At 38.1% G+C, this 15,855-nt stretch overlaps 1 protein-coding gene across 2 annotated transcripts in view; it reads right to left on the bottom strand.

Moving 5' to 3' along the window:
* The window catches only part of SYT14 (synaptotagmin XIV), a 220,860-nt gene that overhangs the window by 69,674 nt on the left and 135,331 nt on the right, over positions 1-15,855 (bottom strand). For both annotated transcript variants that reach the window (XM_006887951.1, XM_006887952.1), the window contains exons 3-4: positions 6,444-6,715; positions 941-1,390 (exon numbers count right to left, since the gene is read on the bottom strand). In XM_006887951.1, the coding sequence (XP_006888013.1) occupies positions 941-1,390; positions 6,444-6,715 (722 nt within the window). The remainder of the gene's footprint in view (positions 1-940; positions 1,391-6,443; positions 6,716-15,855) is intronic.

Raw genomic sequence — 15,855 nt, 5'->3', positions numbered from 1 at the left:
ATGTTGTTTAATATCTATCCCGTTTAAATAAAATGGTGTGGACAATTTGTCTTCTGTAATGTGCAGTATCTTGTGGGAATTTAGCCACAGATATGGGGCAAGGGAACAAGAGCAAAAGAGATTGATTTGTATGTGATTAGACTCTAGAGAGAGAAAAAAATAAAGAGAGAGAGAGAATTATCAAACTAAGGGGAACTGTAGCGGTCTACTGGAAGGAGTTACACTGCCAATCCAAATGTATGCAGTTCAAGTTCACCAGCTGCTCTGTGGGAGAAAGATGGACAATCTCTTTTCATGGGAGTTAAAGCATCTGAAAACCCACTGGAGGGTCAGGTATGAGTTGGTTCCGACTCAATGGAACATAACAACAACATGTCAAATAATAACATTAAGACTTCTTACTAGAAATACATTTTAAAAAAAATCTGTTTAAAAATGTTAGAAATGATAAGAAGTCTGGCAGATTCCTGAATGTTTAAAATCATTTTATAGTAGTAGTCTTAAAGGGATAATCAGGCATGATGTAAACAGCAGCACCTGTTCTAAAACAACATTTAGATACAGTAACAGGATATAGGACTAGGTAGTCTTAATGAATTACTTACTTTTAAGCTTGGAAGGAAACAATGAAATACTAAAAGGAGTTTAGAAATGCCATGATCAATCATCTAATATTTGCTCAATAAAGAATAAGAAATGTGCCGAACCTAGGCTAAGCCCTGTGAAAGTTAGAACAGAATACTAACATAAATGATTTATCATCTTCAAGGGTAACTTTTATAGATAAGGTGGGAAAATGGTATCTACTTATCCAGGGCCTAGAATATTGCAAAAAAATAGACCAAGAAGGCTGTTGTTGGGTTGATTAAAGTTTAAAGAAATGTGTATATGATACGCTATGAATATAACTTGTATTCAGGCGATTTGATGAGATACTCACAGAATGATTGTAAGAAGGTTCCAATATCACAGGTAATGACATTTTCCCTTGAAGATTCAATTTGGTTAAATAAAAAATCTTTTCCCCCACAATTTTTTCTTTTTTCATACGATGTACACCATACAGTCTAAACCGAACTGCGTAATTTCCAATCATCTCGGATTCAACATGATTAAATTTGAAAGTTTCTGTGAAGACGGGGCATGGTCCTCTCTGGATGCTGGTTTTTGCTCTCTGCTTCTTTATAGGTAGAAGAACAAGGTGTACTTGCCATGAGTTGCCACCTGTCCTGTTATATGTTGGGATGTCTGTGACAGCTGTCACTGTTACCAGAAGCTTCTGTTCTTGTGAGTCATAGTCAAAAGTCACATCCAGTGTGCCATACTTAGCTTCTGGCTCAGGATCAAAAGGTTTGGGGAGCTGTGAAGATGATCCTTGCGCCGATATATCCTGGGGGAAAAAGGCACATTTAAATATTTTCAGCTTCTAACACTTTTAATCTAGTATGCAAATATAGTTTGGAGGGCCTATGAAAACAATTATGATTCACTTCTATAAATGAAACCAATGGCTAACCCTAATTAAGAGCTCTATCTATGGGGAAAAACTAGTTTCAAACAGGTGAATAAAATAAAAAGAATTTTAATAAGAAGGAAAATCTATAATTTAACCTACATCACAACTTTGAGGAAGTTGGATATATATTTTTATATACGGAAACAAAAGTTACTCTCATGTGTATCTGTTTTTTTCACAGGAAATCACTACATTTTTATTTCAATTTTATAAACAATGTACTTGACAATTCAATATTAGGATGGAAATAAAGAAAACACAAACGAAATAATAAAACTATTAAAAATTTTGTTCCCATTTTACATGGTTTGTTCTAAAATGTCCTCTCATTTTGGAACAGAATGTAACCTCACTTAGACATAAAAATCAATGGAAAAACCATAAAAGTAGAAAGATTAAGGCATCAAGAAATTTGCAACCAGCTATTCTCCACAGTATGGACCACATTTATGTGAATTTTAAACCAGAATTTAAAACTATACATTATCTTCTTATATTAATTATTGTTGAAAATGCTTATAAAGACCAAAAGGGTACATTTAAAAATTATCTGGTTAAAAGATGTGTATTCATTTTTACTTGCACTTGTCTTTGGTGACTCATTTGGTATCATGTATGGGAAAGAAAAGCCACACATTAAAAATGGCTATTTTGGGGCATTGAGGGGGAATAAAAACCACTTTCTTAGAGTATGATTACATTTGATGAGTGCACTTCTGCGAAAAACAAAAACACAAACCAAAATCCTAAACCTTATAGTTTAGAGGGGAACATTTAAGGTATTTCACTTCATAATTGATAATGAAAGATCTGTCACTGTCTGAAAAGATTTCACTTGAATATTGTCTAAAATGCTGCAATGAGATTTTTAAGGCAGGAACATTTATTTATAAGAGCCTAAACAGCTATCTCTGACCCTTGCTTCTCTATCATCCGAGTCTCACCCTCTCCCCGCAACCAGATAGATGCAGGGATTCTAACTCACAGAGACCCAGAAGTAGAATGGCCTTATGGGGTTCCCAAGGCTGTTCATCTTTATGGAAAGAGACCGACTGTCTGTCTCTGGTAGCATGGCTGGAGGGACTGAATCACCCTTCTTTTGGTTAGCAGTGAAACCAACGAACAGTCAAAGGTTGGTTTGTTTTTTTTTAAGATACCGATAAAATGCAAATAGTTTTAATCTGATTTTGTTTATTCCTGGTGTTAACTGTGTTTGGAAAGAAGTCTTCTAAGTGGTACAGTACTGGTCTGTCAATTTGCTGTATTGACATAACCTGGCGTTGCTGTGATGCTGAACTTTGTGCCACTGGTGTGCCAAATACCATAATTGTTATCCATGGTGGACAGTGGTTGGTAGAGCTCCTAGATTAAGACACGCTTTGCAGCAGGAATGGCATTCTAAACAACATGCCTTTGGAAACTCTCTGAACATTAAAGAAACACTGTTAGTTACAGAACAGGGTTCAGATCTTTTGTTTGTGGGGTAGCTATGAGTAGTACTTGACTCGATGGCACTTAACAACAATGTGAAACTAGATAAAAGACATTATTTGCCTTTTGTACATAGGCAGTTAAGAAAATAATCCTTCCTTTCAAAGTTTCTAAATCAGAATCTCAAATAACCGTTTGGTGGTAAAAGGTTACTAACAGAAGTTATGAACTCCTTGCCCCTGGATTCTTCTGAACCTCTCCGTTTCTCTAATTCAATTGTACACATAGGTAGGTTTGGAGGCTGCTATGTCCTAGGTTAAACCAAGGTGAAGGTAAAAATTTTCTACTTGATGGATGATATAAATTATAAGAATGGAAGGAAGTAAAGGGTATTTTTAAAAAAATAGGAGGGTGTTTTACACTAACAGGTTACCACATTCTCCATTTAAATGTTAGTAACCTCTGAAATATAGGAAAAACCATAGGGTGTGTTAACTATAGACGATTTATGAGAAGGTAGCTTGTGAGAAAATGATGTCAGTTTGAAGAATAAGGTGTGTCTGATTCAGGCCATCATCTTTCTGATTACTTGTTATGCCTCTGAGAGCCAGACAATGAATAAGAATGACAGCAAAAGAATTGATGTCTTTGAGCTGTGGTGTTGGAGAAGAGCACTGACCAAACATCCCATGGATGGCCATGAGAACAAGCAGATATGTCTCGAAGATGGTGCAGCCAGAGTGCTCTTTGGAGGCAAGAATGATGAGGCTTCACCTCACACACTGGGCATGTTGCTAGGAGGGGCTATTCTTTGGAGAAGAACATGAAGTTGGGAAGGGTGAACTGTTGGCGAAGGAGAGGAAGATCCTCATGTATACTGACACAGTGACTGCTGCAATGGGCTTTTGTGTCAGAAAGTGTGAGGATGGCACAGGATAGAACAGGGTTGTGTTCCTAGGGTCGCTATGGGTCATACTAGATTTGATAGCACCTAACAAGAGCAACAAACTTGTGAGACATAGGCAGAGTTCAGAAGATGTGTTAAAGTTAAATTAACTTTAACTCGTAAGTGAATTTAAAGTAACTTAGTAAACCAAGTGACTAAGTTATGAGATGTGTCAAAGATAAATAAACAGAAAATATGACAGAAAGCCCAACCCATATCCTGCCACCTCTGGGCTAGAGCTGTATCACTCATATGTTGTAGCCTGGAAATGCAGGAAGATAACGAGCCAGGTGCACTTGTCCCTTCATATTCGCCCAGAAAACAGGTATTATTTTCCCACGGTTCCCTTGCTAAAATCTTAACTCTGGTCCTTGTTATCACACCATAAGACAGGACATAAGAATACCATACAAAGTAGGAATCACACAGTGTGAGTCTACCGCTTGCACCCTATCCTCAGACAAGACCTAGTAATATCGTATAGACAAGGATCCAAACAGTGTGATCCTTCCACTCGCACCTTATCAGTTGTTCACCTATATCTTTTGCTCTACTTCTTTATGTTGGAAACACACACTTATTCATGTGCCTTAATGTGGTCTGTGGCACACGTGGAGGGTGCCAGTAGACTAGGGAGATGAACTTGAAAGAGGAGAGATTGTGAACATGGCATTGGATGGCGGTTGTCATTGCCAGATGCGTCAGAGCCAACTGGATGGCACCTACTAAGAAGAACAACAACAACTATATAAAAGTAAATCCTCATATAATAATTTAGCTCAGCAGCAGTAACACAACATAGTTAAAAACAGTTTTTGAAGTTAGGCAGACTGGGTATGAATAACTGTTACAGCCTCTGAAAGCAGTGAAGACTTTTGTAAATTGCTTATTCTTTCTGTCTCAATGCTTTAATCTGTAAAACAGAAGTAATGACTTCCTGAAGATGAGACTGTTAGAACTGAATAAGCTGCAAAGCACAATTCCTACTAGCACAACTGGTGATAAGGAAGCTCTGGTGGCCCAGTGGTAAGGAGTACCAGCCAGAGGCCCGAGGTTCGAATTTACCAGCTGTTCCGTGGGAGAAGGAGGGGCAATCTCCTCTCCTACCATTAACTGCCTCTGAAAACGCACTGGGGGCTCAGTTCCGACTGAGCAGGACACAGCAACCACCACCAGCAGGCTTCACTTACTGGCGATCTATCTAGTTTGGAAATTTAAAAAACATTTGCTCAAACTTATTCAGATGATAGGACACAAAAACATTCTTTGCTGAACATCATGAAGTTCTGACATACTAAAATGTCAATAGAAAATTTTCGTCTAGGTCAGACACTACACTACTAGAAAGACTAGTAAGACATACCAAAGGATTTTATTAGGTATAGAATAAAACCTTAACATGGCAAAATTCTATTTTAATTCAGATTGTTTTGTATCTTCGGATCTCTTATTTCATTCTGACAGTACATCAAACAAGTCAACTAGCGAGAACCCTAATATACTAAAGTACAATGAAACGCTGTTTGAAGCAAAAGTTATAAAACATGACATCTGAAACCTGAAAGGATAGCAAATTCTAAGCCTAAATATCACCTGAGGAAGACTCTCAGTCTACCTTTGTAATTTTCACCATTACAGAAAGTTTGAAACAAATCCCTCTTGACAGATGGCTAGACTTCAAAGATGCAGCATAATAACTATTTTTATTATTGTTTTGACATTCTGGGTCATTAAAAAAACTTAGTATTTAACCACCTGCTACTCTCAATACATGATGTCACAGATCAAAATTTTATTAGTTAAGCTGATCACCATTTATTTCTCGATCTTTTGGAAAAACACTAATGCTATTTTGAAAATTCTGTAAAATAGTATTAATGAGTCCCCTCTCAACAGTAAAAATAAAATTAAAAATACATACACATAAATAATGATTGTAAGATGAAACAAATAGGTAAAAAGTTGGAAGAACCTATCATATACTCAACCTCCCCCCAAAAAAAATCCCCACTGTCGCAGAATCAATTCCAACTCCTGGTAACATTCCCATTGGTTTTCTGAGGCTGCAAATCTTTATGAGTGGAGACCACTGATCTTTCTTCTGTAATGCAGTTGATGGATTTGAACTGATGATCTTCTGGTTATCAGTTCAAAAAGCAATCCATGTAAGCCAGTAGGACTATTTGGTATGTGTGTCAGAGACAATAGATTGGCACAAGATAGGGCAGGGTTTAGGGCTGTTGTACATAGGGTCACTATGAGTTGCAGGCAACTCGACACATAACCACCACCACAACCCAGGTTGAGAGCTGGGGAAAGAATATTCTTGTCTGTGGTTCTCATTTTTAGTTACCCATTTTCCTTTCAAAGGGAGTTGAGGACTAAGAAACTGATGTTTATTGGATAAAGATTAGATCAGGGATAAAAACATGAATCATAGCCATAAAGGATAAGGCAAGTGATGAAATCAAGAGGAGAAGCACAGGATTATTAGCTTCCAAATCACATTAATTTTAAAGAAGAAGAAAAAATCTGTGCGCTTTTACTTACTTCAGGGCTCAGGACTGCAGTGCTGTCACTTGGAACATCTTCTTCATAGCCTTTGTTATGAAAACTTTCTACTTCACGGCCTGTGCTTCCTTCACTTGGGCACTTGTTATAGGAGCATCTTGGACTGTTGCTGCAGTGGGAATATTCACATTTAGTGTCCCCAATTTCTGAGGGTGTACATGAGAGGTGGGGAGAACCACTGTCATCCTGATACGGTGGTGGCTGTAATTCATCCAGTGGGGGTGTTCTTCTCATTCTCTGAATGCAGTTTCCTGATAATGATTAAGAATCTGGTCACTCTTTCCAATTAGCCTCACATATTGATATATTGTCAAAAAACTAAAAACAAAACCAAACAACAACAAAAACCAACCAACCAACCAAACCTAACAATAAAAACCAAACAGGATGAAAACTTTTGTGGAAACATAACTATTATTTTTACTAGTGAGTCTTCTCTAGTTCAGAAATAAAAAGAAAATAATATGGGTTTTCCGCTCTCTCCTTCTGAACAAGAATATTATGAAAAGTAGAAGTCACATATTAAAAGTGATCCTGTCATGTATCACTAAAATATAAGAATAAATTAGCAAAAGAGCTTATTTTCATTTTCCCTCTCAGTATACGAACGTCATCACTTATTCCCTTGTAATCTGTGGCCTGTCTAGCCAAAACAATAAAAACAGTACATAAAGGAGCTCTAGTGGCCTAGTGGCAAGAAGCTGTGCTGCAATCCTGAAGGTGTGCAGTCTGAATCCACCAGATGCTCTGCTATAGAAGGAGGGGCAATCACCTCCTGTCCCGTTGAATCCAATTAGAAAGTAAAGAACAAGAGGAAAAAAAGTACATACAAAAAAACATGAAAATTTCCTTTCCCCCTAGTTATGGAGATGACTTTAAATAAACATTCAGCTTTTCTGGGTCAAAAATTGTTTTTTAAAATCTGCCCTCAATCCAGGATCCTAAAGTGAGATGCACTGTATATCAAGCTTTACCCTCTGCTTATTAACAATTTCCATCAGTCCAAAAAGAATGGCAGATATAACACATTTGCCCCCCATTATAAGGTTTGTCCATCCCATTCTACATTCATGTCCATATCCTTTTGAAAGTATAGCTCCATCTTATTTATAGCAAGCATATGTACTTCCAATAGCAAATGAGAAGGACATTTTCCTTCACTATCAAATAATTATATATTTTTTCCCCTTTTACTAAGTGGGCAAAAACATATCTTTGAAAGAGGATGTGAGTGTGGACAGAAGGTGGACAAAACAAAAGTTCAGTATACAATTTAAGAATAGCTGAGTCTATACAGGAAAATCCTGAATGTGCTATTAGATAATAAATTTAAGCATTGCTATTTTTTTCTTTTAATGGACTATGTATTTCCTCTCTCAAAAGAGGACTCTAAAAAAAGTAGTCTGTATTATAATTCTTATAATAGATTTCAGTTCAAGCATTCAATAGTGTTTCTGTTCCTCACAAGAAAGAAAAATTTCACATAAGAACTACAGACTCATTTGGAAATTATCACAATGCCTGGCTCAATATTAATTTGCATGAACTTAGCACAAATTTAAATTTGTGCTCAAGAGTCCTGATTTTGGAAAAAGAAAGTGAAATGTCATACCTAGGAAGTCTAATATACCAATTCCAGTTTATAAAAACACAAGTAAAAAGCAGAAAAGTTACTGAACTAATATAAACTAAGTGAAATGGGAGAAAACTTAGTAGACACACTGCAAGTAGTAGCTACAAGGCCACAAAACTACTAATAGAAAATAAACTTTAAGAGTTATCTGGCTTAATCCATGTAGGTGGATTAGGCAAGGATGCATGGTGGCACAGTCGATCACTGTTACTGTTCTGTACCACCAGGTCAGATTCCTCTGGTCAGATATGACTCATAGCTGACCCTCTGGTGAGTTTTCTGGGGCAGTTAATTGAACAGGAAGAGACTGCCCATCTTTCTCCCATGAAGCCTCTGGTGGAATTGAACTACTTTCCTGCAGGTTGGCAGCCCAGCTCCTTACCATTAGGCCACCAGGGCTCTGGCACAGATGACAAGCTGACCCAATCAAATTAGTAACTTCTTTCTTCCCTAGTTGCATTCTAATTGTTGTTGACAAGAGTTGTCAAGTTGGAATCAACTCAGAGCTGACCTTCCTGCTGGTTTTCTGAGGCTGTAATTCATACGGGAGCAGCTGGGGGATTTCAACCTCCTGCCTTTGGGTTGGCAGCATAATGCCTTACCACTTGGCCAAGAGAGCTTCCCTGTAATCTAATTATAAATGGCCTAAGAAGCCTAGGACTAGGGGGCCAGGACTTCCAAGAAACCTTGTTTCTCCTCCACGAGCATCTCCTTTCCCCCCCTTTGCTTCTTCCCTTTCCTCTTGCCTAGAAGTGCAGCAGACAATGATGGATGGTGAACAGAAAAATGACAGGAGCCTAGATCTCAGAAATGACATGGAGTAGCAACACCTAAACTCCTTGATGCTTGTGTTAACAAAAAAGAACTGTTAGCTGGATTTTCTGTTGTATCCAAATATATTTTTGTGACTGCTACAGTTTATTACTCATGAAAGCAATACCCACACCATGCACTGAAGTGTGTATCGCATCAGCCACAGAATGAAAGAGTAAAACCTAAACACTTACTGTAACATGAAGTTAATAAAAAAATCTCCCAATGTAGGTAGTGTTCCTAGGGGTCAGCATATCATCTTTTCCTTTACAGATTTTTTATTTTAGCATGAGAAGTACTCTTTTCTAGAAGTTTCTCAATCATGCTTCCATAGATCTCATTGAACAGAATTTGGTCACATGTCTGTTCTTAAAACCATTACGGTAAGGGAAATGGGGTTGCCATAATTGTTTTAGGTTAATCAGAATCACCTGTATGTGAAGTTGGAAATGAGGCCTGTTTTACAATTCATCCTGTGGAGAAGAGGAAATACCTGGACAAGGTAGGGTCCAGAAAGAATAAAGGTAGGGGAAAAGACTGTTGCCTATAAAAGCAACATGTTTCAACCTTTGCCTTCCTTATCCTTCAACTGTCAACTCTATCTCTGTTTCCATCTTTATTAGACTATCATCCAACCCTGTGACTCTTTCTTTGGTATACTTTGGTCTGCAAGAATCCTTTGAATATCCTTTTGATGTGATCACAACATAACTTTTGTGTGGTAACAATGTTTTCCTCTATTTTCTGTGGTTTCCTCCCTACCCTCCCTTGCATTAGGCCTATTTTCTGTGTTTTCCTCCTCACCCTCCCTTGCATTAGGCCCATGTCTAGTCGCAAGCCAAACTAACTAACCTCTGACTTTTGTTCAGACTTAGTGTCACTCTCCAGAGAGCAAGGCAGCTACCTCAAGTAAATCTGGTGATAAAAATGTCCAATAGGCTGAGTGGAAAGACCTCCCTATTGTTAATTCAATTTAAGAGAAATAGTATGAAAGCAGTAGACTGGAATGCATATAAAGTTTTGAAAAGAATAACACCACATTATTTGCTCAATTTTACCCATTTTAATTCTCAAAGTGGAGAATCTGGAATGAAAATTTCAGTAAAAATAGCTCATGATTTCACCTTTTAAAAACTTGCAATTAAAAAGAACTTCCTTGTTATCTATCCAGGACTATGTGAGTAGGTTATAACTCCATTTATAATTAACCTGTAACTAACTTAGAGAATATTAACTATGTTAGTTTTAGAAAAGGAAGCCCTGATGGCCTCATCTGGAGTTGTGCTGCTTGCCCAAAGGTGGTGACTCTCTGGCAGTGTGAATGTAGCTACAGCCTCTGATAACCTGCTGGAGGGAGCATCAGCTAAGAGTTAGTTCCACCTTCCACCCCCAGTCAATGAGTTTTGAGTTTGAGTGCTGACTTACGTTTAATTCATATTGGAAATATTTTTAAAAATTTGCCATTCTTTCCCCTCCCTTTTAATCATAAATTATTTATTTGCTTGGAAAGAATTTTATGACCAATTGCATACACATCAGCATAAAATTAGTTACATTTCAACACCACATTAGGATAGAGGCAAATTTTCTGGTAAACAATAATTTCATCTGTTCACATGCTTTTTTATATATTTATTCATTCTATTAGTTTATTTACAAAATTCAAATTTACAAATTTGAACGCATTCTTTCAATTTCTCTCACCTACCCATCAAATTGTACAACCCAATGATTAATCTCCCCTTTCCCTTGCACATCCACATCCCTCTGCAATCAGCCTCTCCCATCCCTCCTGGATCCTTATACTCCTTCTACAAAAACAGTTTTAAACAATATTTATCCTTATGTGACTGAGTTAGTTCACATAGCATAATGCTCTTCAGTTCCTCTCAAGTTAGGTAAAAATTTACAAAGTTATTGCTCATGCGCGCTGCATAGTATTCCATTGTGTGGATGTACCATAATTCTTCAATCCATTCTTAAGAAGCTATTTCTAGTGGAACCATCAATTGTCAAAATGTTGATACCCTTCATTATTTTGTATTTTGTTTTACCACCTAATCTAATACACATTTCCATGGAAATAATATATCTATAAAAGGATCCATGTTTACACTGTAAGAATGTTATTGTCTGCATTTTGCACAGCACCTGCAGAACAAGACTAAATGACCTTCTACCTTAGCAAAAGCTGATGCAAACATACCTGGAATAGGGCTGTAGTACTAAACATTATGTTTTAAGGTAGTGGCTTTCAAAATGAAGGAGCCTCTGCTCTGAAAAGTTATGAACAGCTAAACTCTTGCAGAATATTCAGGGTTTATAGTAATCTGGTGAAATTAAAAATACTCTGGATAAGTCAAGAAGGATCAACATAGTTTTTAAAAATTGTAAGAATAAACTGGCTATTCTCTAGCCACAGGGAAACTGAAGCTACATTATTAGAAGCAGAAATAAAGGTGATGACTGAATAAACAGAGTGGGACATCGATCCTTCCAATAAGGACACGAAAAAACAAAGATAGGCAGGTAAGGTGATAACACTAGCATCCTGAAAGTGAAAGGAAGCTAGAAAGAGAAGACACAATCCATACTGAAGGCCGCAGTCTTTGATCTGCACCAAGTGTTCCAAGTCCTCCTCACTTTCAGCATGGCATGTCATCTATGTAATGCCAGTTGTTAAGTCTCGTACCAATCCTCCTCCCACAATCTTCTTCATAAAGTCTAGCTTCTTGAATATTCTGCTTAGCATAGAGATTGAACGGGTATGGATAAAGAATACAACTCTAGCACATACTTTCCTGATTTTAAACCATTCCGTATTCCCTTGCTCTATCTGGACTAAAGTCTACATATAGGTTTCACACAAGCACAGTTAAGTACTCTGGGACTCCCATTATGTCAATGGTAAACACAACTTTACATGATCTAGTCAAGTGTCGCTGCATAGTCACTAAAATAGAGAGAAATTTGCTTTTGGTATTTTCTGCTATGAGCTAAGACCACCCAAGATCTGCTATGAGCCAAGACCACCCAACATCAGCAATAATACCCCTCATGCCATGGTCTCCTCTGAATCCAGCTTGAATTTCTGGCCATTTCTCTGGCTGATGTATTGTTTCAATTATTTTTTAAAAAATCTTCAAGATTTTACCTGTATGTGAAATTAATGATACTACTGAGTAAGTTTCCATTTTTTGTTGGATCAACTTTTTGGGGAATGGGAACAAATTATAGCTCTCTTTGCCTAGGTAGTTGTCTTCCAAATTTCTTGGCAGAGTGAGCACAACCAGGGCTGCATATGTTTGCATCCTGCATGCTGAAAGTGAAGAGGATCTGAAACATTTGCTACAGAAGATCAAAGACTACAGCATTCCACATGGATTACAGCTCAACATCAAGAAAATAAAATCCTCATCATGAGATTAATAGGTAAACATAACAATAGTGAAAAATTGAGAAAATATTTAAGTTGTTCAAGTTTTCATTTTAGTTGAGTACACAATCTACACCCAAGGCAACAGCAGTCAAGGATGTATAAGATGTGTTGCATTGGGAAAATTTGCCCAAGGATATGTCGATGGTGCTAAAGAGCAATAATATCACTTTAGAGAGTGAGGTGTACCTGATCCAAGTCATGGTTTCTCAATGACTTCCTATCCATCTCAAAGTTGGACAATAAATAAGTATGATCAAAGAATTACTGGTGTTTTTGAATTGTGGTGCTGGAGAACATGGATCACCAAAAGAACAAGTAAGTCTGCCTAGTGAAAGCAGTACAACCAGGTTGCTTCTTAGAGGCAAAGATGGTGAAACTTCGCCTCACATATTGAGGAGTGTTTATAAGGGGTTAGTTCTTGGAATGACACCATGCTGAGGTCTGAGAAAGAGAGGAAGACTCTCAACAAGATGGATTGACACAGTGACTGCAACAAGGGGCTCAGCCCTATCAGAGATGGTAAGGAGTACAAGGGGCAGATCCTTTGTTCAAGAAATTGCTATGAGCCACTGTCAATTGATGGCACTTAACAAAAATGACAACATAAAGAGGAAACTCCGACCCTAACGGAAGGAAAAAAATGGAATGAAGGTGCTGACAAGTGAAGCTGATATCCATAAAGGAACCCAGTACTGTTCATTCACTCTGAACCCTGGTGACAGACTCTTGGGGACCCTGCAGAAATATAGAACTGCAGTAGCACCAGTGTCTGGTTTGCATCAAGGAACAAGAAAGGGGCAACCTCTGGGAACCAAAAGAATCATCTTCCATTGGAAGGAGCAGAATTTCCCCTAGCCCCAACTCAACGTCTCTGGAGAACAGGCTTACTAAATTTAAGTCTGGCTTTGAGGATGCACAAACAGGCATAGTGGCTCAGAACTCCCAAGGACAATGACTTGCTTGTGGGGTAGTCCCTGGGAAAGGCATCCATTCTCCAGTCTCTGTGCTATGATCACTGCTCACTCTATCCTTCACCATACCTGATGCCATCTCTGCCCTGTGCCTCCAGCCTCCAGCCAGTCTGCCTCATGCAGTGGTTCAGAGGCACTGTGACAACTGACTTACTTGGCTGGGCAGACTCTGTGACCTGTATCAGTCAGTTAGTCAGTCTTCCAGCTCCCATTTCCCATTCACTGCTGGTCCTACCCTGTACCATACCAGCTCATGTCCATGCAGTACATTAAAGTAAGGACGAGCACTTACTTGCTACACCTGGTTGGAATTAGATGGCAACCATCCCCTCATTCCACAATCAAGTGCACTACACAAATAATGAACAAATACATATAGGACAGATACTCTATCTACTATGAGACACCCACCAGAATATGGAATGTGGAAGACCACAAACACATCACCATTATAATATATTAGAGGAAACAGACAACTTAAAATTCTACACAAAATCAGAAAGAAGGTATCACCAAAAAAAAGTTATCAAAAACCAAAATAAATAAATCTTTCAGAGAAGGGGAGGCAGTTGAAACTGCCTAATAAGGAATACAGAAGAATGACAGGCAAGTGTCTTCACAGGAATGAGGAAAAGTAAGAAAAACAGAGGAAACCACAGACAAATAAAAACATTAATAAAGCTCTGAAAAAAAATTTTCAAAATCAATGCAACACAAAAATAGGGAACATCAATGGAAAATTAGAAGGCACAGGATAAAAGAACTTGAAATCCTCAATAGCAAGATCAGATTTTCCTAAATTCACTGGGGGAAAACTCCACAGCAGAAGTGAAGAAATGGAATACAAAATCACTGAGCCACCAACACTAATAAGCTAGAGTAAAAGTCAGAACTAAAAAGGAACTGAATAAGGAATAAGAAGAAAAATTAAAACATTAGAATTATATGGGACCACATTCAGTAAAATAATATATGACTGGAATTCCATAACAGAGAGAGAGAGAGAGAGAATAAAAAAATGCTGAAGATTTACTGGAAGAAAATTTCTCAGGTATTATGAAAACTAAGAAAACATACATTCAAAAGGCTAGGCAAACCCCAAAAGACAGACAAAAAAGGAAAAACATCATCCCCTTTTCCTTATGAATCAGGGTGAAGTCTCTCTCAGGGAGGAGTGATAGGGAATGGCAAAGGACACACTGACAAAGGAGATTAATCAGAACCGGCTTTGACAAGCACTGTGGCAATTGGACAATTAAAACAGACATTTGGGGGGGGGGAAGAAGAACGAACTGGGGATGAGGGTGGAGAAAACAGTGCAACAATGAATGACTGAAAACCCCAAATCGCTGTAAATGTTCATTAAAACTAATAAAATTTAATAATAATTTAAAAAAAGATATTTGGATAATCAAATTATCCAAAACAAATGCAAAGAAAAGGTAAGGAAAGCACCTCAAGAAAAATAAAGTCATGAGCAATGCAGGCAGAGCAGCACATGCAGAGTGAACAGGACAGCTGGAATTTGAAAACTGTTATTAAAACAATTAGTTTGGGAGCCTCAGTGGGGTGGAGTGAGCTGTGATGGACCCCACATGCCAGGAACAAGCAGGACAGTGGAAATTTGAGTGAGAGGCTTGGGGGGGGGAATCATTGCTGATTGCTGGACCATGTGGGACCCCTTAATCTTAAGCAGGAGGAAGCGATACAGTTGGAGATCAACTAAGGTGGCAGACTCAGTTCATGAGGGGACAACCACCCCCCTGTGGGTGTCTGTGTGAGTGCCCCCACTGGTTCCTGCTTGCATCTATGTGTGAGCCCACCCTACATGCATCAATGTGCGCATGCCTGCCGAACCCTCTTCTGGAGCACTGACTTCATATAAAGAACCAGCTATTGCCTAAGGCATGAAAAACTCTACCACAGCAATGTCATGAAAGAAGCAGGCTACATCACACCCTTACAAGCCCAAAGCAAGATGTTACCTCTCAAAAGTGACAGTGTCAATGAATTTCCTGAAGCCAGACACTCTGATGGAACTTTCTGACACAGAATTTAAAAGAAAAATGACTGAATATTTTCAATGGGTGAAAGACAAACTTGAAGAATTACAGGACAATGGAAGCAAAAATCAGGAAGAGCTTATAAAAACAATAAAAAATGCAAATAAAACAAATGAGGCATTAGAAGCACTGGAAAAAAACCAAGAAACTACAATCCAAAATATGAGGACCAATGTTTCAGATGCTGTCAACATGATGGAGGGACACATGAACAGAGTTGAACAGATGGAACACCAAATCAGTGAAATTGAAGACAGAATTGTCACCACTCAAAACAACTATGAGATATCATCACCCCAGTCACAATAGCAAATTTAACAGAACAGCAAGCAACAAATGCTGGCAAGGTTGTAGAGAAACTTGAACCCTTCTTCACTGTTGGTGGGAGTGTAAAATGGTGCAACCACTGTGGAAGGCTGTATGGCACTTTCTCAAAAAGTTGCAAATAGAGATACCATTTGACCCAGCAATT

The sequence above is a fragment of the Elephantulus edwardii genome, unplaced genomic scaffold (assembly GCF_000299155.1).
Source record: "Elephantulus edwardii isolate Elephantulus edwardi_28Jun2011 unplaced genomic scaffold, EleEdw1.0 scaffold00063, whole genome shotgun sequence".
Classification (NCBI taxonomy): Eukaryota; Metazoa; Chordata; class Mammalia; order Macroscelidea; family Macroscelididae; genus Elephantulus; species Elephantulus edwardii.
Note: the sequence above shows the minus strand (reverse complement) of the source record. Positions and strands in the feature narration are given on the sequence as shown.